Raw genomic sequence first — 25145 nt, 5'->3', positions numbered from 1 at the left:
AAATGCAGTTTCCGGTTTCAAAATATAAAATATGGAAGATAAATGCACTTAAACTCAGTAGTTTCATGTTAATTACTGAAGTAGTTCATTCATTAAATAGTATTTAAAATGAGTAGATAGCTGTGTTTATTTTTTTCATAGATAGTCATGCAACCTCATTCAGTATTTGTTTTTGTTGTCACATTTCGGCCTAGGTCCTCAGTGCCCGCTTGCGTTTGGTCCTGCCAGCGTGTCTCACGGCTCTATGGTGTGCCACCCTGATCAGCGTGGGCAGCGCTGTGAGATGCTCTGCCATCAGGGCTACGTCAGCGTCTTTCCAGCTGCTACCTTCCTCTGTGACCCCAAGAGCAGGATGTGGCTCTCGGACGCTCCACTGGCCAACTCCTGCCAACGTAACGAGCCCTCTTTCTCTTTTATCTTTTTAGATTGATTCGTTGTGCAGCTTTTTTCATTTTGTTAATTATAAAGAACAGGAACTCATAAAACACACATCTGAACTCAACAGACATAACCACAATCTACCAAATGTAATACACCCCATGCCTAATGTCAAGCACCTCTCTCACAGTATATCACTCTTGTTATATTTACAACGGTGACTTCAAACTTGGGCCTCTACAGCAAAGCCTGTTCCCATGACCATTTGAGGTTGTGGCCTTTCTGTTTTTATTTGCCCTGCCCTGGTCTCACTCTGTTTACACTGATGAGAGACTAGAGGCCTGTTTCACTGTGCCTGAGTGAACTAGAGGGAGCTGTAGACATGTAGAATGTCTGGATCAGTTTTCTTCAGAAGGGTGTGGACCGTGAGAGAAGGGCTTGGAGAGTATATCACGTAGTTTAAGACATGCTAATAACACAATGTAAGTTAGGCCTTCTTATCTTTGAGTGTAAAACTCAATCACTCAGTGTTTATTATTGCCATTTGTCTCAGTTGACATTTTTGACATGAGCTTAAATATTTTAGAGACACCTGGTCTTTGAGCTGAGAGACTTTCTGTGTGTGTGCGTGTGCGTGTGCGTGTGCGTGTGAGTGTGTGTGTGTGCGTGTGTGTGTGTGTGTGTTTGTGTCTGTGTGTGTGTGTGTGTGTGTGTGTGTGTGTGTTTGTGTCTGTGTGTTTGTGTCTGTGTGTGTGTGTGTGCATGTGCGTGTGCATGTGCGTGTGTGTGTGTGTTTGTGTCTGTGTGTGTGTTTGTGTAGGCTCCCAGGTGTTTCAGACGGTTAGCAGTGGTGCTGCCCTGCAGCTATCTCTGAAGGCAGGTCAGAGGTCATGTGATGCCCAGCGCTCGGAGCTTCAGTCCTCCCTGCTGCGTGACATGAGGGCCACAGGACTCTGCAGTGTGCAGGTACAGAGTCTCTGAGCTCTCTCTCCTTCACCCTCCACTATCCGTGCCAGATCAGTGTTCTCATAACACTTCTATACATCTTTGGGGTTTTGATATAGTATACTTAGTATAAAATTATAATATAATTGAGTAAGATTCCTTATAATGGCATTGGTCAAGTACAGTATCAAGTACAGTAACAGTAGTACTAATAATAATACTAATAATACCAGTAGTACTAATAATAATACTTCCTGTATTATGACTGATAATGTAGAACCCGGGTTGACTCTCTACTTCATAAAATGTCCCAGCTGTCAGATGCCAGCCGGACCAGCGGCGTGTCTGTGTGTGACGAGTCGTCTGTGTCTCTGGAGTGTGTGACTGAGGACCGGCTGACCGCACACTTCACTCTCACTGCACGCCTCTCTGCCCTGCCCTCCAGTGCTCTCCCAGACCTGCATGATGTTGGTAAGGCTGGATCAGTGTCACACTCACACACACACACACACACACACACACATACACGCACACAGATATGTACGACCACATCCAGATAAACATAGACATTCACAGACACTTATGTGCTCAGTACTAATGTGGTGTTTGGATGTAGACCTGGCGCTGAGCAGTGAGAGGTTTCTGGCTGGACTGCTGGATCTGATCGGAGATGAACGGTACCAGTCTCTGATGTCGGCCAAACGGGCTGAGGCCATCCTCTCTGAGACCAGCTTCAGCTGTGCAGCAGGTTACCAGATGATTCCAGATGCCAAAGGCTGTGGTGTGTTCCTTTTCCCTCTTTAAATGTCTCTTCCCCAAAAACATATCACACGAAATATTTCAAAATGACATCAATGATTAGATTAAAAGCTACATGTTTACTGTGGGTCTGAAAGTGAGGCATTGTATTATTAAAAAGTCATATTATTTCTTTTGTTTAGCAGTAGCCCCACTTCACTCTTTTATGCTACAACTGACGGTAGTATTGCACTCTTTTTGCCCCCACCCAACCCCACCCTTCTCTCTCTCAGTGGTGTGTCCTGCGGGCACCTTCTCCAGTGGTGCAGTGTGTTCAGCGTGCCCAACTGGCACTTACCAGGAGCGGGCAGGCCAGAGCGTCTGCAGGCGGTGCCCAATGGGCACCTCTACCGTGGCTCAAGGGGCATTCAGTGCCACCCAGTGTGAGTTTATGACACATTAAACCCACATAGGCGGCACAACCAGTCCAGTTTGTGTGTGCACACCTACTGCTGATTGGTGAAACAGCTTTGCAGGGCTGGGGTGGAAGAGCACAGTCTGACAATCCTCACAACAAGTAGATTCATAACTATAACAGTTTCACTTCAACCTCGTTTTATTTGCCTATAATATTTATCACAGCTGTAAAAAAAATATACACAAATATCACAAATTTGTGGGTTAAAAGAAAATGTTTCATTAACTGTATTTTAAGTGCTTTCTTTGGGTGAAGACACATTGTGCAGCGTGTGATGGATTTTGCTGGACATCATGAAAAGCTAATATGCATGAAAACAAGGGCAAATGTGTTCATTCAGTTTATCTTTGGTATAACACAATGGGTGACCTAACGAGGATTCCCTTTCGTTTCCGTGACCTTTGACACTCCTGTTTGTGTTGTGCCTTGGAAGGTGTGACGTCTTGTCAGCAGAGCGGGATGCGGTGTACCGAGAGAGGGGACTTCCTGTCTACACAACAAGACATCCTGTCTGGCAGGTGGCAGTGTGTGACACTGAGTGGGCAGCCTTTGCCATGGACATCAGCTGAGGAGCCAATCACAGAGCAGGATTGTGCAGGTACTGCACTTTGTCTCTGTTATTTTCCATAAATATGTGTAATCAGAGGATGAAGAATGATGCTGTAGATGTATTCAAGTGCTTCTTTCGATGTATCTCCATTTGTGCACCTTTGTCAAACAGTCTTCATTTAAAAAGGGTTGCTCTCAGACAGTTAGAAAATCCTTTTTGCTGACACACTGTACATTCATGCTGTGTCATGATGAGCTAGATTATCTATGATGCACTCTTTACAAGCCAGTCCCTTGTGGTGTGTGAAGAGGTGACGAGGCTGAAGAGCTGTCTCTGTGTGTCTGCAGCGCTGCAGAACTTTGATGCTGTGCCTGACTCCCAGCTGGTCTTTGACGCCCAAGATTCCATCCTTCTCCGCTCCGAGACTGTGGATCTGCCCCTGGAGAACCAGCTCAGGAAGTGTGTGATAGGTGAGTGTGTGTGTGTGTGTGTGATTTTGCGTGTGTGTGTGTTTGTGTGTGTGTGTGTGTGAGTGAGAGAGAGTTTGTGTGTGTTTAGTACACTAAGGTTAAGTTTGTTCTTTCACTTTGACACTTCCCCAGATTGCTCTCTGGACAAGACCTGTCAGCATGTGGCTGCGTACAGTGCAGAGGGCCGACCTCACTGTGACCTCTACAGCACGGCCACGGCCAATGTGGAGTGCAGGACGTCGGAGCAAGTATGGGCCACTGCACACTGTCCCTTTGTGTCGCTATCAGAACGCTATTCAGTGATGATAGTGAAGAGCCTCCTACACACACAACACTCATATAGTCAGACTCCAACACAATCTTACTGTCTAAACAATTTAGCCACTCTTGACACAATAGTAGACTTTGTTTATATCAGGAGTCAACAAGAGGACGCTTATGACTCAACTGAGGAGAGAACTGAAGAAGTTATAGCATGAGATGGTTAGCCCCGTTTCTGTGGAGGCCATATTTTCCTCATTAATAAGAGCAACTCTAGACGACCCCATGACTTTTGTAGTGCAATCTCTAGCTCTAGCTAATTTCCTTTTTAGCGAGGGCCTGAGACATACCTTGTTGAACACACCAGAGTGATTTGCCTTTGTCTTTCTACATGATGATCCCACACCTACTTAGTGTGTTTTCCATCCACTAGACCAAAGGCTTTCTGGGTAATCCAGTAGCAGAGTTGTACCAGAGTCTGCGCTGCTCCCTGAAGCTGAGGGTGGAGCGTAGGCCCAACCTCACTGTACTGAGGAAAAAAGGTGGGTTTGAAAGGCGAACTAGATCAGCATCCCTTAGGCAAGATATCTACAACAAAAGTGCCATCAAATTAGTTTTTGCATGCCATTCATTGCTATCTGCAGAGTTGACCGTTGTAGAAGTAAAACAGGGGGGTGTATCATTTGGCCGAGATTATTCACTCTTCACTCACAAAGCAACGAAGAGGTCAGTGAATGGTTGAAGAACTAGAGTCACTTTTGTCCACAAAGCAGACCTTGAGTTCCTCTTCTTGAGTGGCCCTCAGAGGACTTCGATGCTGGTCTGTCTGGAGTGTAACATTAAGAAAACTTTGGGGAAAAGTAGCTGGATGCACTTGTGTGTCTTGGCTTGAACCGTGGGGTCCCGCTCACACTCCCTCCTCCACCCACTTTATCCATCTGCCATCCCCCTGTTTTCCCCATGAAAGGTCACGAGTTCTCCGCTGTGGTCAGGCAGAAGACCTTTGAGAGGCTGGCTTTCCGTAAGGCGGGTTCTGGGGTCTACCGCACACTGGTGTTTGCAGCGAGTGGGGCTGAGCTGGCGGATGCCCACCGCTTCTGTGCAGACATCTGCAGTCAGGAGGCGTGCTGTGACGGCTTCATCCTCAACAAGAATATCCTGGATGGAGGTGAGCATTGCACACACACACACACACACACACACACACACACACACACACACTAGCTCGTCGTCATAGTTCTGGGTGAGGTGTGTGGTGTCTTCCATTCTCCTTTTGGCATGTACAATTTAAGAAAGCAAAAACATGGCTGTGTGTGTGTGTGTGTGTGTGTGTGTGTGTGTGTGTGTGTGTGTGTGTGTGTGTGTGTGTGTGTGTGTTTGTACTTGAACGTGTGTGTGTGTGTGTTTGTACTTGTACATGTGTGTGTTTATACATGTGTGTGTGTGTGTGCTGGTCCAGGCTCTCTAATGTGTGGTCTCCTGAGCCACCCTGACGTGCTCCTGTGCAGTGAGGCTGACTGGGATGTGGCCGGCCTGGGCCAGTCCAGCAGGATCTGCGGTGCTGGGGTCATGTACAGCAAACAGAACAAGCGCTTCACCTTTAACTTTGGTGGCCAGATCTTCAACATCAGTAAGAACCACCACAGCAGCACATTAAGTCATTTCAACAGCAGAGCCCAAGGCTGAACTTAATGTTGTCCACCTCAAGGCTTTCATGAAAGGTTGCTCTGTAGGTCACATATTACCGATGTCGTTAAATATGTTTAATAAAAATAGGCAGAGATAGCAGTGTTCACAGGAGCGGCACACCTGCCGGTAGTTATGAAACGTGGTTTGTCAGCACCTTTTGATCTTTATCCCGGTCTTTTCTTGATATGAACAGCTGTGTGAAATATGAAGAACATTAAGTAGCTGGCATGCTACTGGTATATCATTGATAATACTATAAAGACAAATACAATTGCCATAGACATATCATAACATTACTATTTCAGTCTTGATTGTCATATTAAAGTATTTTTATTGTCATTGTTATATTGTGCTGAATTATTATGGTGTCTCTCCTAGCTGACACAGCATTGCCAGCATCAAGCAAAAATAAAACAGACTACCAGGCCTCCATCATAGGCTTCCAGCGAGTCTACATCTGGAAAGGTACATTTTCATTTAGTCATGCTTCAGCAGTTATGTCAATCTCAACTCTCTCAGCCTGTGTGATTGTTACAGAGAAAGACATTATATCATCGTAACAAATCGTTATCCTAAGTAGATCTCTCTTCATCATTTAAGTTAAGCTCATGACAGTTCCCCCGATGTCTGTAGTCTACTGTATGACATCATGGCAAACAAAGCTGTTGTGTCCTCAGAGAGCGACATGAGCACACGGCCCAAGACCCCCGCCTGCGCCAGCTCTCCGTCTCAAACAGCCACCGGAGAACTCTTATCTGGTACGCTCACTTAAGTCCACAGTTGAGTTGATTTTAAAGCCCCAAATGTTGAAACATGGGACATGGTACTTGTTTTATTAAATGAAGACTATACATTTCAATCATAGATGCAGTGCTACGGTCATTTGGTTCCTTGGAGGCAAGTGAAGTTCAAGTGGATCCTAAGAAGGCAATACCCAGCCAGCAGTACTGGATCTTCAAACACCAGTTCACCCCGGAGCAGGCGAAACTCTGGTGCCTAAAACGTATGAGATCAAGTTCTTCTGCCATTGAAAAAGTATGGACTGAGGTAGTTGTTCTTTCCGTTTATTTCTGTTGTTAATTTATACGTTTTGTGTGTGTGTGTGTGTGTGTGTGTGTGTGTGTGTGTGTGTGTGTGTGTGTGTGTGTGTGTGTATGTGTGTGACTCACAGGCTGTGATGAGGAGGAGCTGTGCCACGTTTCTGACCTGCGTGACGAAGGCTCAGTGTATTTCCTGTGTGAGCTGTACCCTGACACGCGTGTGTGTGGAGCCTATGACAAACCCCTCAGGCAGGCCTGCAGCCTCCAGCTCCCCAGGGACCCTCAGACAGCCCACCGCAAGAGAGGTGAGGCCCAGGCCTGCAGATGCTCACAAATAGAACCAGCGTAATACATCAAAAACAGCCACAAAATGCCTTCAAAGTCATTTAAGACATTCAAATCAGTTTCTACCAAACAACTTCTCTCCACATTTTACACCTTTCACATCTTCACTTGAAGAAGGCTTTCTCTGGACGATCAGTTGTCTTGTCTGCAAGTAAGACCCTCTCATGGGGTACAATTAGACAGTTTTAAAAACAGCAGCATCACTGATATTGAGTTTTTTTGGAGGGGGGGTTTGCTCTCTACCTGTCCTTCATTGTACCTGAACTCGGAGGTCTTGTCTTGGGTGTTTGTGTGTGTGTGCGTGTGTGTGTGTGTGCGTGTGTGTGTGTGTGTGTTTGTGTGTGTGTATTGGTGTGAGCAATAGGAGCAGACAGAAGCCAGTAGAATATGAGAAGTCTTGGCTGCTTGTGAAGGACAGGATGTTCTGTGTGAACTGCTTTGTTTATAACCTTTTACTTCAGTTTGGGAAAATGACTCGTCTGTTTATGTGTTTTGCGAATAGAATCTTAATGAAGAGAAGTAGATTTGTTTTGGCTTTCCAGCCCTCTATCTCCAGCTGCACTGCTCTGTGCTCGTAGTATCTGCCTGTCTCTCTGTTTCTCTCTCTCCCTTTCCTTCTTTCCTTCCATCTCTCTCTCCTCATTCTCCCCCTCGTGTTTACTTTTCTTGTTTTCTTTGTCACTTTGACCATACTTGAACTTCAATTACTCCGACATAACAGTTGTTCTTTTCAAATTCCTTCCTGTTCTTTCCTCAAAGTGTTTACGAGCCCTCACAAATATTAGCACAAGTGCAGACACAAGCATTGCAATGATTCAGGAATACACAAATCATTTTATGAAACTGCTCAGAATGAATGATTTTGACGGCTGCTAAAATGACTTTCTCCACTGCACTATTCTCCAAGCGGCCATGTCAGCCTCTCACTCACTGTGACTTTCACATGAACCCTGTCCTGTAGATTCTCCTGAGATGAGGGAACAGATTCCCCTTCATCTGCCATACAAACACGCACACGCACACGCACACGCACACACGTACACACACACACACACACACACACACACACACACACTTATTACAGGTGGAGAGGGTATGGCCAGGTTGGCCAGGATGAGTGCTGTACTCATGGAGACAGGATGGTTCACCCAGACTCTGGCTAGTGCGAGTTGTGGTCTGGACGTCTCCACGAGTCCAGATGGCAATAACAACATCTGCGTTGCACTTCTCTGGCCTCTTCCTCCGATTGGCCGGTGTAGTCCACCACTGCAGAATTAGAGAAGTCAAAGATCTTCCCCCGGGCCTCCAAAGGGGGCATTTCCCAATACAGATTGAGACAGGAGCTGCTTTATCACATGACATCAGCGTGTGGTTAACCTATGATGACAGGGCAGTTGTATTTTTATGGCATTTCACATTAAGCATGGGATTGATTGATAGGATTCCTAAGAGAGGTGTGTTAACCCCTCAACCCCCTTTAACAGTTGCACTGGAAAGTCAGATGCTCAGATAATCAGAGCTTTTCTTCCTCATTCTCTGCATGGAACATCTGTCGGTGGCATTTATGGCCTTGCTGGATTGTACTCAAAGTAGGGGTGAATTTTGGGATGGCTTTAGTGATCCTTTTAGCAACAGTCATGCAGCTAGTCCAGTAAATTATGAGATCATTGCTCTTGCTGTTGTCTGGCTTTTTACAGAGTGAAATATTGAAAGTAAAACAGAGAGTAGACATTGAGAGTAAAACATTCATTGGTCTGGACACAGTTCACTCATAAACACTATATCGGTTCTCAACTACTCTGCCATACTAACCATATACTTGGCACAGTAATACTTTGAAACATTTAGCAATGTGTTGAATACTCGTAGAGTGGTCTTCTATCAGAACAATGTTTTATTAATTACATTAAACACTTCACATGTGCAAATATAATATTGTAATATGTCAACTATGATTACTTTAAAAAGAAAATGTTTGATATGTTTAGACATAATAAAAATAACCCTCACACTCATTTTGTCTACTTGTGGCAAAAAGCTTTTATATTTTTTATTTGCCTATTAAAGAGTCCACAACAGAAGGATGTTAATGACAGCTCTTGCTTATGGGAGAATGCATCTGCAGCTGGTTTTAATGGGTGGAAAGTTTTTCCTGCTGTAGGGGATTCTGGGATATCTGTACTAGTGGCGCACTTTTACTGCTGATGCAGCATTGTGTCCTCCAACAGGCTTGAAAAGAACACCTCCAATTAGTTCACATTTTTCCAATTAGCTCCCAACAAACTTAGTTTACTAGCAAACCTCCACCTGCTTTATGGCACAGGGTCCAATCTCCTACCCAAAACCTCCCTTGAATTCTGAACACGTTTTCTACTTGAAGGGCTGAAAAACCAAGGCAGGCTTTTATCTGGATGGTTTTATTGAAAAATAGTTCCTCGCACCCTTGGATGCCAGAGAGAACTTCCAGGTCTCCTTGTAGTTGTAGTTGTCATTAGTGACAGAGTGCTTGTGCATGCATGTCTCCAACTTTCTCCTCATGGTGTCATAGTTTCTCTCTGTGTCCTGAAGGAACACCAGGCACACCTCCCTGGATGAACACCTTCAAGTCGCCTACTGCAAACACATGTCTGTGCTCATTTCCAGACCACATTGTGTTTTACTGCTCAGCCTAACAGGCACGTAATTATAGGAGGCCCTGCTGAAGAGGGGGCGGATGAGCAGTCTCTGGGCAGCCAGCTCTAGAGCAGTGACGCTTACCGTAACAGCCCAGCTGCAAGGCTGACCAGTGACCACATCCACCACTCCAGCAGGGTCACTGGTCAGCCTGTCGCTGAATGTGGAGCCGGTTTGGCGTGTTCAATGTCAAAGTCAAAGTCCAGTCAGCGATACCTAGTTGTTAAAATGTGCTGTGAAAGCAAAGAAGCAGTTCCTGTTTTCATTGTCATCTTAAGGCAACTTTATGAGCCCTACGTCTGTCATGATAAGGCCAGGCTTGGAACACACATAAAGGCCTTAAAGACGGTACAAACAGGTTCTCCTCTTGGTATAATTTCACACTGAATAGGAAAGTTGACTTCATAGTCTGTAGTCTTAGGCCTGGTGTGTCTCGTTTGATTGCAGTTGATCTGACTGGCAGTGTGGAGAGCTTCTACACTCGTGTGCCTTTTAAGAAGATGGTGTCCTACTCTGTACGCAGTAGGGTGAACCTGTCGGCCAAGCCCATCACTGAAGGGTAAGATATATTTTACTTAAGGTTTCTGTCACTAAGGACTATGAAAAGAAAAACAACCCACAGAAATCATTTTTGGTTGTTTTTCCCCTTAAAATATGAACAGGGGATGAAAGTCAGACATATTATTCAGTGGTCAGACTCTGCTAGTGAGTAGTGACAAGAAGAGTGAGAATATTGTACTCAGAACTGAGGAAACCCTCTTTATTGCAATCCTTCCTGTTGTCCACCATCTTCTGCAGGTTCTTGGAGTGTGAGCGACGCTGTGATGAAGACCCTTGCTGCCGGGGAATGGGATACGTGAAGGACACAGCAGCAGCATCATCATCAGGCTCGGAGCTGCTGTGCCTGACGCTGAACAGCCTGGGCATTCAGACGTGTGGGGAGAGCGACCGCACCAGCTGGAGGGTACAAGACTGCAGCCCCTCGAAAGTGGAGACTCAGGTTTACCCACTTGGCTGGTATGAAAAGCCAGGTGTGTGTCAGGTCTACACGTATGTTCCTCATGTGGGCGGTCTCCAAGTGCTCTTCGCTTGCTGTCATTGCTGAGGGGGACTAGATAACTTACAGGCCTCTAAGCTGAATCTCTCTGCTGCTATAAGAAAAGGACACATGGGTCTAGAAATGATTTCAAACTGCTCTCTCTGTGGAAGTGTATGTGCAAACCTTTGAGTATACTGTCGGATAAGCAGTGTCTGTGGTCTAGGGTGTGTGTGGAGTTGTTCTGATGAAGTGTTTCTCTTCCTCAGTGAACCAGTGGACCAAAAGCCCAAGGCTGTGCCCCACCTTTGGCCTGCGCTCTCCTTCTAAGAATGGTAAGGGTGCTGAACTAGCAGTGTAAGGGGTCCAAGAGAGTTCAGTGACTGACCTTGGTGTACTATTGGTCTAGAGTTGACTACAGTCCAATGACATTAAATTACAACGACAACCACTAAAATCACTTCACTGGCTTATAGTGGCACATGGTCATGTTCATGACAATAGTGCAAGACCAAGAAAGTTCATGCAGTGGTGAAAACGTCTGCATAATTGCAGTTATTGGTTCCCCATTAATGGCCTCTAGATTGCACAAAATCACATGTCGCTCCTCTGTCACAGTGACCATGTTGGACTGGAAGCTCCAGGACACATCGGTGGTCCTAGTAGATCCATCTCTCTCCATGTTCGATATTGTGCACATCAGCAAAGACATCGCCGGGGATGCAGAGAGGGTGAGAGACTGGTGCCTAGCAGGTGAGATCATTATAAAAGCCATATAATTCGATGGGCCAATTTGTACAGTATACATCCATGTGTTCTTGTGTACAACAAGCATACATATGTACTGTTTTACACTGTGTACATACATCTCTTGTTGCATGTTGCAGTATATGCACATGTGTTCTTGTAGTTGTAGTATATATGTATATATAGTATATACAGTAAGTACATATAAGTTACATATATGTTATTCAGCAATCCTGTTTGGAGGCCCTGACGCCTGTGTGTTGTGTTGTGGTGTGTGTCTGTGGTATATTTGCAGCCTGTGAGGGGAGTGTGTCCTGTGTGGCGGTGTCCCTGGAGAGCAGGGAGTCTGCGTCGCGCTGTGTTCTATATCCTGACACGCACAGCTGCATTCCCTCTGAGGATACTCAGGACTGCCGGCTACGGATCAGAGAGCCTTCCTCTCAGGTGTACCTCAGGACAGGTGAGGTCATGTGTGAGCTGTCTCTCTCTCTCTCTCTCTCTCTCTCTCTCGCTCTCAAACACACACACACACACACACACACACACGCCACACACACACACACACACACGCCACACACACACACGCCACACACACACACACACACACACACACACACACACACACGCCACACACACACACACACACACACACACACACACACACACGCCACACACACAGGCGTACATTCTCTACATTCTATGTAACTGTGTAACCAGTTGGGGCAAAGTCAGGGAAAGTGAAAAAGACCACCTTCCTGTGTCTCCTGTTCTTCTTCTAGAGGAGTGTCAGCTTGTCATAGGGTTCATCATCATTTCACCATAGAAACCCTTGTCTAGACCATTTTTATGCAGTTGTTTTCCTCACAGCCTGTCAGATTTAGTAGGTCTGGAATTCTGACCAACACATTTAGCAACATAGGACTTTTTGGAACTAACATGCGGAAAAAACATTGCAGCCTTATTTACCCTTGAAAGGAGAGTAATGATTTGTCTGTCTGTTTGTGTGTGTGTGTGTGTGTGTGTGTGTGTGTGTGTGTGTCTCTGTGTGTGTGTGTGTGTGTGTGTGTGTGTGTGTGTGTGTGTGTGTGTGTGTGTGTGTGTGTGTGTGTGTGTGTGTGTGTGTGCCAGTGTCAGCCCTGAGGCAGGATGTGCCCTCAGTGGTTATTCCTGGCCACGGGCAGCTCCTGGGACAGTCAGCAGTCACAGCTGTTGGCTCCAACAGGAAGAATGTCTGGCAGTTCCTGGGTATTCCATATGCCCAACCACCAATCAAAACACTTCGATTCAGCCCACCTCAGCCAGCTGACTGGACAGGGTCCTGGGATGCCACCGTTACAAGGTGTGTAGTGTGTGTGTGTGTGTGTGTGTGTGTTTGTGTGTTTTGTCACAATGAAGTTTTGTGATCTCTCCCATAACACATTTATGTATGTTTGTGTATACATCTGTGATATTTCTCAGACCCAGCTGTATACAGCCTGGAGTGAACTCTGGCACCAGTGAGGACTGTCTGTACCTGAATGTATTTGCCCCAGCTGGTCTGGTAAGTCAAACTAATACCATCCCAATACCTCATGCAGGTAAGCATAGTCATGGCTTTAAGGTCCTATTCAGGGTCTCATGTGATTTGCTTTTACAGAGAGATGCCCCAGTGTTGGTGTTCTTCCACAACCCCTCCTCCGCAGTCTCCACAGATGGGCCTGGGCTCTTAGACGGCTCCTACCTGGCTGCCGTCGGGAACATCATTGTGGTCACAGCTAGTTTCAGGGTGTCTGCCTTTGGGTTCCTCAGCACAGGTACTTACATACCCTGTCATATGTTTGGATACTGTCCTTAACCAAAGCAGCTGGCATCATGCAGCGCAACCCCAACGTATTGAAAAGGTAGTGCTCACAGTGGACCCAACTAAGTCTTTTACAAATGCAAGATGAAAATCAGGTTCCGAAAATTCTTCGAAAAAGGACACAAACGAATTGCCTAGGTTCTTAGCTACCTTAGCTTGGCTGTTTTTGTAGGGGCTGAATGTGTCCTGGGTTGCCGCTTTTGACATAGCGCCATGAAAATACGGGACATTGTCTGATATGCGGGATGCGGGACAAAGAGCCAAAATGCTGTGCAGTACAGGGCTGAGCAGGACACCTGGTCACCCTTAACCCCCCCATCCTCATCCCCACCCACAAAAACAAACACACACACATACTTAAGCCCCTTAAGTTTTGCAATAGTCATTTATTTTTGTTGGTTCCTTGTTGGATGTAACCTTTGAACATTGAGACACTTTGACTGCATTGACCTAAAAACAAACAAGACATAATGCTCTCCTGACTACTTTATACTACCTCTAAAACAGCACATTTTGCTCTCTGGCACTCTCCAACTGCACTGCAGCCAGATCAGTGTTCTGTGTGAAAAGGTATTTGGCAGCCACACCGTCTATAGAGTTTGACCGACTGGTGCTTAGTCCATTGCAGAAGCCAAGAAGCCAAAATAGGCCTAAGTTGGCAGGGAATGCAGTCCAGCAGCTCCTTGTTTAAATTCACCCGTGGACTAACTGCTTGTTATTCTACCACAAGGAAGTGGTTTTCACTGAAGGGGGTATATAAGCTACAGTGTTTACACTGAAACCATGGCAGACTAAAAGGCAGAGTTAAAGTGAAAAGCTCCTTAAATGCATATGTGGCTATATGATTTAACTTGAAGATTATTTACTGAATTGTACAGTTTCGGTAGTAATCACAAATGGTTCCTGTCTGGATCTTGTCAACGTGGCGTTGGTGATTGTCATATCAAATTCCTCTATCAGATTATGTACAGAATGGTTAAAGCTTCTAGCTTTTATGATACAGTTACGTATTTCATATTATGAAATATTACATTCATATTACATTTCATATTATGAAATATTACATTCATATTACATTTCATATTATGTAAAGGATCAGACAGCCTCCCAGGGAACTATGGCTTGCTGGACCAGGTGGCAGCTCTGCAGTGGGTCCGCAAGAACATCGCTCAGTTTGGGGGGGACTCCAGACGTGTGACGCTGGGCGCTGAGAGGAATGGAGCCGACATCGCTAGTCTTCACCTCACCTCCTCCTCCTCCTCAGGCCTCTTCCTCAGAGCACTCCTCATGGTAAGATACCTCCCTCTAATCACACCTCCTCCCTCTGAGTCCCAACAGAAGCTGTTCTTAAACTGCCAAAGCATTTTTTTGTTGTTGAGGAATTAGGCGGGGATCACACTGATCAGCGGTAGTTGCGGTAGCAGCGGCAGGTTTTCTATTGTTTGCTGGTGGTCGCATTGGAACAGCTGACCCCACTGACACAGCACACCACTACTTTAGTAACGTGTGAGCAGACCTTTGATTCAAGATGAACTTGGTTCCCCCAGTGACTCAGCACACCACTACTTTAGTGACGTGTGAGCAGACCGTTGATTCAAGGTGAACTTGGTTCAACTTTCCAACGTAATGCTCATCAGTGTCAGTTTAATGTAGCCTGTCCTAGGAACATTTCAGGTAATCTGACCAATAAAAATCTGTCTTTATAGAGAGACGTTTCTTAGCAATGAGATGTTTAGACTAATATAATTATTATGGTCCTAGCGCTGCCTTTCGCTTTGTCATTGCCGTTTCGTTTGACAGGGATCACATCTACCACTTTTAGCGCTGGTTAGTTCCAAACCTCCACACCTGTGCGATCCACACCTTAGTGCTGTGTGCTATTTGTACTTTGATTAAACAAGACTGTGCAAGCAAGAGATATACAGATTCCTATCAGTCTACTAAAATCTTAAAAATAAAAATGACTTCATGTCATGTTAAGTGTTTTATCTCCAGACAGTTGATGGCCCATTTCCATCAAAGGCCTACTTTGTATTGCATCATATTCAGCATGACTTCAGGCAGCGTTTATCCCTCAGTCTTCATCACGGTCCTCTTCTCCTCAAGACCTCCCGTTCCCATCTCCCCCCCACTGGGTGATCTTAGGTGCACACTAACTGTCATAGCTGTCCTCCTCTGCCGTCCTCACTAAGGCACGCTCTCGTAGCTGTCCTCCTCTGCCGTCCTCACTAAGGCACGCTCTCGTAGCTGTCCTCCTCCACGGCCAGCCTGTTCCTCAGGTGAGACTGCTGAAGCACGTACACCGACCTGCCTCTGCGCCGCTTCCAGCTGTAGCGCTTGGTCTCCTGCGCGCCCGCCGCCAGAGACAGATAGGAGCTCACGCTGCTCTGCACCCCGTAGCTGAGCATGGAGTCGGGCTCCCCCGGGGAGGCTGCTCTGGCCTCGTCCTGCAGGAGCTCAGAGCTGTGGGAGAGTGGCGGATCAGTGACAGCACCCCAAAATCACATCAGCTTGTGATATTTGTGATAGAGAATATGGCAATGGAGGTTAATGAGCTTTCATTTTAACTCTTCAACCACGGAGAGAAAAACCTTTGCGAGGGCTGTTCATTGCTCCACAAATATTTACCTGTTGACGCATCTCCAGTCAAAGCTGTGTGGACTGTCTACAGGTGGAGCTGAGTTCAGCTGTGTCCAGCCACAGTCAGACGATCCCAGGCAGGGACCTGTGAGAACACAGCACAGTCCGTCCGCTGCGTCTGGGAGAGGGATACGGAACACAGCACAGAGATCTCACATCCTTGGCCTTACAAAACAAATGGATTAGAAGCCGTCTCTATTAAATGCATTCCTACTCAGTAACATTGCCACAGTTTAAAAGGATATTAGTGTTAAGGGAGCATATCAGAGTTCCACAGGGCTAATTCTGTGGTACCTCTATACGGCATGTGTCTGTATCCATCACACAAAACTCATTCCATTCTACCCTTAGAAAGGCCATTTGTATAATACAGTAAGAGGAAGAGCATGCAGTGCATGTTTCTCTGGTGGAGAGACCATGGCTGGAGAGGATTTCTTTACCAGAATAGTGGTTGACCAGGTCCTCTAGGCACTGGAAGGTGAGGCGTGGGGAGATGTAGTACCAGTTGTTTGGCAGACGGTTGATGCGGTAATGCTTCACTGCTCTGTGTTTGATGGAGAGGCTGTATGTGCCTTAAAGAAAATCAAAATGACTGCCTGTTAGGACCATATCAGGGACTCTCCCTTTCAGACCTCTGAAATACGTCGAGGTTCAGTGTTGTCTGACCGCAGCATGAATACACACCTGCGCTACTCTCCCTGATGAGGAAAGAGCCCACTCTGTTGCCACGGAGAAAAAGGAGTTGTTCCGCCTGCACTCGGCTCACTCCCTCAAACAGCCATCTGAAAACAGACACGGCCATCAGCAAGGCTCAACTCCCCCCCTCAACTCTGGCCTTTCCTCAGGAAGTGTTAGACCTACCCATGGTAGACTTTGGCCACATGGCACTGGGGAATGTAGTTTTCTTCTTTTGTCAGGAGTGAACACACCTTCCACCTGTAGCCCTCCCTAGAGAAAACACAGACAAATGACCGTCAGGTTTATGGAATACCGTGATCATTTGCAGGAAATAGATTGCATGAGGAGTTTGGATTTGGTGTTTCAGATTTGCCACCATTTTTTCGTCATTTAATATCATGGTGTTTTCCTCATATTCTGTGTTCAGATGTGACTTGTACAATGCATCTTCAAATTAAACTTGTACAATACTATAGAGGGATTGACCCAAGCATTGTGGTGTTGGCAGATAGTTGAATTCAGTCCTTTTGTCAGTTAGTCAGGGCATCATGCCTTTGCACCAGAGCCTCTGTGGTGTAATAATGTGAAGTAAGAGCTCACTCTGACACAAGCCTCAGACGCTCTCCGACTCTGAAGATGGGCTCACAGATGTCAGCAGGCGGGTAGTCACACAGAGTCATCAGCATTACCTGATCCAAATCTGAATGGGAAAGAAGACAAAAAAGACATTCATAACGACACTATGTCTGTAAAGATATGAATAGTTAGTTTAATCAACTCTCATTGAGTGTAAATGTGCTAATGCGCTCATATTCTACAAACAAATTTTAGCAGATAAATAGCGCTGTATACAGCCTGTGAGACACCTTCAGAGCTGTGTGCTTATCACTTCTTGAACGCAGGACTGATCACTGAGATTATCTGTGCGGTCTCTTTCCATTGCATGAAATTGGGCTAAATATAGATTCAGCCAGCAACACAGCAAAGCACGGCAACCCAAACATGGCTTACCATAGCCTGGCTGTAGTCGAAATCATAGGCTTACTTTGAACGTTACAGTCCACAATAGATGGACTATTATAATGAATATTTTTAGAAATACTCAGACGAGACCAGACCTCTGGACACTGTTGTTTGAGCAGTTTGTAGATTTGACTTCCTAAGCATTGCTGTGTTTTTTCCTCTTATAATTTTGTGGACCACAGGATTTTGAGTGGTTGCTTTGAAGTGGACATTTTATTGGCTTGTGTAAGACGCTAATTTTAGTCAGGTTATGTTGCTCATGCATTCCTGAAGTTTTTCCAAAAAAGCACAGGACAAAGCCAGACAGTAACAACATTCTCCACTCAAAACCATTGAGACCTTCAATCTCACTGCGCATTTGGCTTTTAAAATGTTTCCTCCATATGATGTTCAGAAATCGTTAGATTTGCACCCCAACATTCCCCCCCTGCTTACCTCCCGACTCACTGTCTGGGGTGGTGGTCCTCAGTTGTCTATTTGGCAATAATCCCAGATTGGTCGCAGCATTACCCATGGCTGGCAAATACCTCGTCAAATCAGCCAATATCCCAGTGCTAAGATCTGTCTCAGCTTCACTACATGGTTCAGATGTTTATTCTTCCTTCATAATCTTTTCATATCTGAGTAGCCTCCTATCACACCCTTATCCTTTAGCGAGTCTAGTGTACGTGGGCGGCAGCCCTTATCAAAATGGGGAAGCTGTGTGTACATGTGTGTGTGTGTGTGTTTCTCAAACTACATTTTCCACTCCAGAAACGATAAAAATAGGAAGTTCTGTTGAAACGGCACAAAATAACATGCAAATTTCTGCACTGCAATTCTGTCTGAGTTTGAGAGTTTGCTTAACCTTGTGTGCTTTGCCGTGCATTTATTTCGGAATTTAAAAGTTGTTATTCTGCGAAATCGAAATAGGATGCATGTGTTTTCAGATCTCTCTTCAAAGGCTTGCACACACTTGCCCTCCAGCTGATCAAGTGTGAAAACATCTGTGTAGGATCATTTCACGTGCTACATTTCCCCTCACTTCCTTTCGCTCTCTTTGTTTCTCACTCTGAAAACTACTGTGGGGTTTCATAAACCCTTAGGGTCTGCTATCATCAGAATTAACACACTGTGATGTCCATGTTAGGCAAGTTAGCTTAAGTTCAGTGACAAAGTGAACACTTTTTGTTGTTGTTGTTGTTGTTGTTTAGGGTGGCTCAGTGTTCTCTCCAGCAGCGGTGCAGAGCCGCTCCAGGGCCCAGGAGCAGAGCTCCTCTCTGGGCCGAGAGATGGGCTGCTCCTCCACAGATTCTGCCCAGCTGCTGGCCTGTCTCAGACAAGCTCCAGCAGAAGCCATCAATGCAGCCCAGACTAAGGTTGGCTGAGAATAATGCATAGTGTACTCACTGCTTTCAACTGAATGAAACTTGAACAGTCATTCATAACTTATAAGTATTCATGTGTAATATTTCAGCTCATGTTACATCAATCACCCTGACTTGACTTTTTTTAGTTAAAAGAAAAAATGGCTACTATTTCTCTTCTTTGTGAAAGTTGGAGAATTTACAGTTTTTCATTTACAGAAATGCCAGTTTAATGTGTGTGTGTGTGTGTGTGTGTGTGTGTGTGTGTGTGTGTGTGTGTGTGTGTGTGTGTGTGTGTGTTTCACTTTGGTGTAATGAGTGTAATTAATGTATGTGTTTGTGTGTGTGTGTGTGTGTGTTTCACTTTGGTGTAATGAGTGTAATGAATGTATGTGTTTTTGTGTTGTAGCTGCTGGCAGTTAGCGGACCCCTGCAGGCCTGGTCCCCTGTGGTGGATGGGCTCTCTGTGAAGGAGGATCCAGCGTCGGCGTTCAGAGGCTCTCGCTTCCACAGAGGCGACCTGCTGATGGGCTCCTCCGCTGAGGACGGCCTCATCAGTCGCGCTCGCAACATCAAGGTCCACATCACCATTCCATTCACACCAACCAAATATCAGCTCCATAACTAAAGCAAATTTGTATTTAAGGCATTTCAGGTCTATTGTATTACATGTCGTATTTTGGAAGGCTGCGACACCCATGCCCTTGTTGTTGTTCTCTTGGCTTCTCTCTGTAGAGGTTTGAGGAACTGCAGGGGAGGTCAGACGGTAAGACGGCCTTCTATGAGGCTCTGTCCAACTCGCTGGGTGGTCCTGAGGCCAGTGCGTTTGTGAAAGAGGCGGCCTCCTGGTTCTACTCTCTGCATCACACGCCCAGTCCTGCTGGGTACAACGTCTTCTCTCGTGCCCTCGAGAGTGCCACCAGGTGGGGTGCCTGAGGAACTTTCACCTTTCCCCCCCCCCCCTCTTACCTTGGTACCTACTATTAAGCAACTGTGGGCTAAGGGTCTTAGGGTCAAGCTCTTGATGCTTTTATCTTGTAGTCACTTGTATTTGTATATCCTGTTACATTGTTACAGCACTCACTCATTCTCATTCCAGATGCTATCTGGTTAAAACTAACACAGGTGACTTTGAAACGGTGATCCTGGGGATGTGGCACTGTCTTGGTTGACGGTGGGAATGAAGTGAATCAGGAGCCCATTGCGGCTTCATGTGCAGGCTTAGAAAAAGGGAGAATCAAGTGATTGTATCACTTGAGGGGAGCAACGAGAGGGAGCGACTCACAGAGAGAGGGAGGTGGTGAGATAAATGAAGACATTAGTCTTGCCGAGTGCAAGCTGTTGCTTAAGAGGGCGTGACTGTCTTGTGGTTGAGAAGGAAGGAAGGAAGAGATGCTCGTTAAAGCGCAAATAAACAGAAGGCCTCACCCAGGCAGAGCTCTGCTGTCAGTGATGATCCTTAAACCCAAGGTCACAGTCAAAAAAATTGTGGAAAAGGTCTGAGAGCAGGAGAGCCAATAATATCAGGTTGTCAGGCAAAACAAGCAGGTCTCGGAGTGATCTCTGGTGTGACCAATTACAGACTGCCTGAGTTTGTGAGGTCAAGCCTCCAACATGTTTTTTAGGTCATCTATAGATTGCTTCATGCTGAGGCTACTCTTCAATAGATGCCACCTCTCTCATGTGGAAAGGGTCTGGTACATCATGTGTATGGGATATGGGATAAAGAAGATTTGGTCCTCGACTGACTTTGAGTGTGGTGCATGTGGGTTCTGCCCACATAATGACTAGTGTCAAATATAGCAGGGGACTAGTACTGACCCATATGCGGCACACCCTTCAACAAGCGGTTCTCTAGACATAGCAAGCAAGACGGTCGCGAGAAACAAGAATTTGGGCTACACACACTGCACCTCCCATGGCTTCGTATATTCATAGAGAGGCATACAGATATACTCACACTCACTTGTGTTCACATTTATAAACAGAATAGGCATTGTCTAAAAGCCATATATACAATTTCACTACCCACTCATAATGTATGTTATGTATTGTGCAGATTAGCCTGAACGTAATGCATTCCTGATTACCTGTCTGTCAGAGGTCATCACTGTCAGCAGCATGTGATTGTGTGTCTGTGCTCATCTGTGTAGAGGCCCACACAGTGTGGATTGCTCTCACTCTTGACTCTGTATGGAGGTCTTGGATAGCATTCTCTCGATTTGTGCCATGACTTATTGAGGTACATGAACTTAGACTCTAATGTTGTTGCTACTCTGTTAGCCGCACCATTACTGGATATGCTCTTTGAGAGGTTCAGTGTGGATGGAATCTGTCTGGTTGATGTGTTTGTGTATATGAGTGAGGCTCATTCCTCTGGTTCCTGCTCAGTGGTGGAGGTGGCAGACAGACTGCTGAAAGTGGATGTCTGTGAATGTGTTTCTGCCCCAAATACACAGGAAATACTTCAAGGCACACACCGCAAGCTAGTGTGAGCTGCCACAAAGTCTTTTGACGTATTTGAATGCTCTATTGCAAATGAATGGTTTACACCAGAACAATAGTAATTCAAAGTTATTGTATTTAATATAAAAAACTCTTCCACTTACATCAACACATGCATTGAAAGGTTAAAAGCCACAGTAAAACTCAGAGCTGTAACTGATTTCATCGATTTCAACCGATTCATTCTTCATTTGTCACAATATTGTTATTTGTAGGGATCTCTTTATCATCTGTCCGTCTAAGAAGATGGCCGAGTTTTGGGCTGCCAACACCAAATCTAACGTCTTCATGTACCACCTACCTGAGAATATGACCCACATCAGGTAACTCGCATCTGTAAAATCACTGATTTGTTTTGTGCATCTACTGTAGAATATGATAGATCTGACTTGTAAACCTAAGGTCTGAATATAAGTGTGCATTTCTTTGAGTAGATATGGACATCATCTGTCCTGTTTTCCCCTATCAGTAGAAACAGCTCATTTCTCTGAATACCCCTCATATGTAGTCTGATGAGGTCCACAGGTCAGTCATTTGTGTGGCGCAGTGACCCGGGGGGGAAAGCACTCTCTAGGTTCTGGTCGGCATTCTTCGGATACCTTCCCTCTGTTCCACCTCTCCTGTGGGAATGCTGCCCATCATCTTGTGCCAGTGCATGCCACAGGCTAGAACTATGACCTTCAGTGTCTCCCTTGACCGACACCTGGACCCCGCGCTGCAGCCTGAGCTTTATGAGTCTGTCACGCTGCCAACTGAGCACAGACCACAAAGAGCCACAGAGTCACTTTGAACAACCCTAGCTTCAAAGAACAGCGCAACCTGCACCAAAACAATAGATAGATTCAAAGACAGCTAAGAGATTGACCTGGCACCAGAAGGACTGCAGGGTAGGGCTGGTTCCCAAATTTTGGCTTTTTTCTTTCCTCGGGAACCATTTAATCCAGTTTTCTGCCCAGAGAAGATCAGGTTCACCCTCAAACAATGCTTTGTACACACCGCCCTAATAAGGCATATTTCTACTTGATAGCAGAAACAAAATGTCGGCATAGTTGACATCAACTATTCTAATTGTGAATATATCCTATCGTTATTTTCTCCATTGTGATTCTCAATACCAGAAAGAGCTGACATCTCACAAGCAGCTGGTGGTCTTATGTGGCCAGTCACTGCACCAACCACGCTCGGTCTGATGCCTCTCTGGTCTCCAAAATGAAGTGTAGCCAGGGCCTTAAGAGCTGTGTGTAGTACAGCAGCTGATGGATTGCAGTCTCAGCTTTGAAGGCTGAGGTATGCCTCTAAACGTGATGCCTCAGTCACTTCCCTTCGCTAACCCACATTCATCACTGAGAGCTGCCTGCTGTGGAGACTGCTGTGGAGCTCTCAGATGTTTTCATCCTGATTACCACCTTCTGTTTTATCTAGCCAATCTCACCTCTACTTTGATCTGTGCCCCCACACAAAATGAAATTTCTCTGGCTTCAACATATGGAACATAAAGCCAGGCGTTTCTATTTAGGTGTTTGGAGCGGTTACTTCTGCACAATGAGTTTCTGATGATAATGTGTCTGTCCTGTCCTGTCCTGCTCTGCTCTGCTCAGTGCCGCGCTGCCTGTGCCCCTGGATGTGCAGCTGGTGTTTGGTCTGCCCCACAGCACGCCCACGCAGCAGCTCTTCTCCACCCAGGAGAGAACACTCTCCAAGCAGATGATGACTTACATGGCCAACTTCATCAAGGCTGGGTATGAATATGTCATAATGTTACCTTATTTAAGGCCCTTATAAGTCCTGAAAAGCATAAAACACTTCTTAAAGCTATATCTATTTTAGTTTATCTTAAATAGATTGAAAGTGTGACATTTTGAATATTTTCAATATAACTGAAATCTGTCCTTAAAATGGCAAGTGTCATTCCTTAATTTGGTCGCTCGCTCTCTCTCTCTCTCTCTCTCTCTCTCCATCTCCATCCATCCCTGGTTTCCTGGTTCTCTGTCTCTCCAGTGATCCCAACACACCGCTCTCTCTGGCGCGGGTGTCGTTTGCCAAGCTCCTGCCCGCGTGGCCACGTGTCCTGGCACAGCCCACCGGGGACAACTACAAGCAGCTGAGTGGAGCCCTGAGCAACGGCCGAGAGCTGCGCCGGGCGGAGTGCTCCTTCTGGGACGACTATGTTCCTGCTCTGAAGAGCTCCACCGGTGAGTGCTGTCAGGCCCACCACAGCCCAGCCCAGCCCAGGCTCACATCCACACCCACTCTAGGACAGGACCACGCTCCCCGCTCCCCTTCTCCTGGATTGTTATAAAACTAAATAGTTATTTAGTAATTAAGTAATTAATAGTAAGATTGTCTTAAAAGGGGGAAAAATGTGCTCCTTTTATTTCCCCCCTTGTTTTGAACATTGATGATGCAATTCATATTAGTAGTTTTGTCTATTAATCATTTCTTCATTTTTTTTCTTTTTTTTTCTGGTGTAGCCAACTTCTCCCAGGATGCTGTTGTGGCTGAATCTACAGGTGCTGCAGCTCCAACACCAGAGTCTAAGCTAATACATGCTTTCCAAGATTTGGTGACACAGAACAAGCCAAAGTCTGAGAAGGATGCCTACAATTAAAATGTTGGACAGTCAGTCTGTATCTCTGAAGAAACTGACTACTCCTATATACACCCATCAATTAACCAGATATTGATGCTTAATCATGCAGCAATTAACTCGTCATCTTCAATCAAGTTGTGCAAATTCAACAATAAAGTGCATTGACATTAAATGAAAGTGTGTTATGAGTTAATTAACCATTTTGGGACTAATCCATTTTGGTTTCAGATAGGCAACATAAATCTGACTCTAAGCCAGTTCAGACCTATGGATAAGTGACACCTGTGGATCATTACCTGGATCTTAGATGAACTTGCCATTTTATGTAAATGATTATAACCATCCATACTTTCTAAAAAAGTATCCAAATGGGTTAGTGGATACAGGGATAAGTGAATATAACAGACAACTGCATCCGTTCAGAATCACTCCAAGGGTATATTCTGACTGGAACTCCAAGGTGAAAGTTACCAGATGCCTGTGGGACGTTCCCTGTGGTTCCCTGGAAGTTATGTGGACTTGGTCATTATGGTGCAATTCCAGTTACTTTTAGCCATTGCATTCTCCCTCTAAACACAGTCCAGCCACTCTTGGGTTACAGACCTAAATTGAGCCTAGATTGGCTGTCACCACATTAAGTGGATTACTGGAGCAGCTATTATAAAATCAACTTATCTGACAACACAGCCGAAGAATGGAATAATTATATGAAACTAAATACTTTTTTTTACATTGAAGTGATGGTGTTATAACCCCACCTTTGAACTTGAGGTTACCGTCTAATAGGTGGAAGTGTCACAATTCAGTGCGCTTTGTGGAGAGAGATGTGTGTACTGTTTCAGTGCTCCTTTGATCCAGCCTATGGCTATGGAGGCAATGTGCCACCGGTGGCTGTAATTTCCCCGGCAACAGAACTGCGTGAAAAGCCCTGAACTGTACAGAACTCTGAATTCCTCAGGAAGCGGAACAAAGTTTTTCCTTTTATTAGCTCTCCTTCACAACACCAATTTCACTAGATTAGATTTTCCCAAAAGGCAGCAGTCTCTGTAATGATGTGTCCCTGATCACCCTTGGCACGATCCTCGACATCTTAACAGGAGATTTCCTCTCCAGATGTGTGTGATGATGAAGACGTGGTTCACAGAATCTTACTGGGTGTTTCTGAGTGACATT

General features: G+C 45.5%; 2 protein-coding genes across 2 annotated transcripts in view; one reads left to right on the top strand and one right to left on the bottom strand.

Annotated features, from left to right (window-relative positions):
- The window catches only part of tg (thyroglobulin), a 33428-nt gene extending 9284 nt beyond the window's left edge, over nucleotides 1–24144 (top strand). Inside the window, exons 17-47 of the mRNA XM_031573926.2 lie at nucleotides 195–392; nucleotides 1199–1344; nucleotides 1638–1794; nucleotides 1940–2104; nucleotides 2355–2504; nucleotides 2973–3137; nucleotides 3437–3559; nucleotides 3692–3807; nucleotides 4254–4362; nucleotides 4788–4988; nucleotides 5280–5450; nucleotides 5888–5974; nucleotides 6187–6267; nucleotides 6375–6512; nucleotides 6681–6854; nucleotides 10015–10126; nucleotides 10366–10598; nucleotides 10873–10938; nucleotides 11222–11356; nucleotides 11646–11810; nucleotides 12479–12689; nucleotides 12809–12890; nucleotides 12987–13143; nucleotides 14284–14480; nucleotides 18725–18889; nucleotides 19287–19454; nucleotides 19613–19800; nucleotides 21598–21705; nucleotides 22981–23121; nucleotides 23381–23574; nucleotides 23854–24144. Of these exons, the coding sequence (XP_031429786.1) occupies nucleotides 195–392; nucleotides 1199–1344; nucleotides 1638–1794; nucleotides 1940–2104; nucleotides 2355–2504; nucleotides 2973–3137; nucleotides 3437–3559; nucleotides 3692–3807; nucleotides 4254–4362; nucleotides 4788–4988; nucleotides 5280–5450; nucleotides 5888–5974; nucleotides 6187–6267; nucleotides 6375–6512; nucleotides 6681–6854; nucleotides 10015–10126; nucleotides 10366–10598; nucleotides 10873–10938; nucleotides 11222–11356; nucleotides 11646–11810; nucleotides 12479–12689; nucleotides 12809–12890; nucleotides 12987–13143; nucleotides 14284–14480; nucleotides 18725–18889; nucleotides 19287–19454; nucleotides 19613–19800; nucleotides 21598–21705; nucleotides 22981–23121; nucleotides 23381–23574; nucleotides 23854–23990 (4640 nt within the window). The 3' untranslated portion in view covers nucleotides 23991–24144. The remainder of the gene's footprint in view (nucleotides 1–194; nucleotides 393–1198; nucleotides 1345–1637; nucleotides 1795–1939; nucleotides 2105–2354; nucleotides 2505–2972; nucleotides 3138–3436; nucleotides 3560–3691; nucleotides 3808–4253; nucleotides 4363–4787; nucleotides 4989–5279; nucleotides 5451–5887; nucleotides 5975–6186; nucleotides 6268–6374; nucleotides 6513–6680; nucleotides 6855–10014; nucleotides 10127–10365; nucleotides 10599–10872; nucleotides 10939–11221; nucleotides 11357–11645; nucleotides 11811–12478; nucleotides 12690–12808; nucleotides 12891–12986; nucleotides 13144–14283; nucleotides 14481–18724; nucleotides 18890–19286; nucleotides 19455–19612; nucleotides 19801–21597; nucleotides 21706–22980; nucleotides 23122–23380; nucleotides 23575–23853) is intronic.
- Nucleotides 13557–18202, bottom strand: LOC116221871 (src-like-adapter). The gene is made up of 7 exons (XM_031573952.2): nucleotides 17967–18202; nucleotides 17109–17208; nucleotides 16692–16778; nucleotides 16515–16612; nucleotides 16271–16402; nucleotides 15819–15948; nucleotides 13557–15653 (listed from the first exon to the last, which is right to left on the bottom strand). Exons 1-7 carry the CDS (start codon nucleotides 18043–18045, stop codon nucleotides 15419–15421), a joined length of 861 nt encoding a protein of 286 aa, XP_031429812.1. The 5' UTR covers nucleotides 18046–18202; the 3' UTR covers nucleotides 13557–15418.
- Nucleotides 24145–25145: the final 1001 nt, after the last annotated feature.

The sequence above is a fragment of the Clupea harengus genome, chromosome 1, assembly GCF_900700415.2.
Source record: "Clupea harengus chromosome 1, Ch_v2.0.2, whole genome shotgun sequence".
Taxonomy (NCBI): domain Eukaryota; kingdom Metazoa; phylum Chordata; class Actinopteri; order Clupeiformes; family Clupeidae; genus Clupea; species Clupea harengus.
Note: the sequence above shows the minus strand (reverse complement) of the source record. Positions and strands in the feature narration are given on the sequence as shown.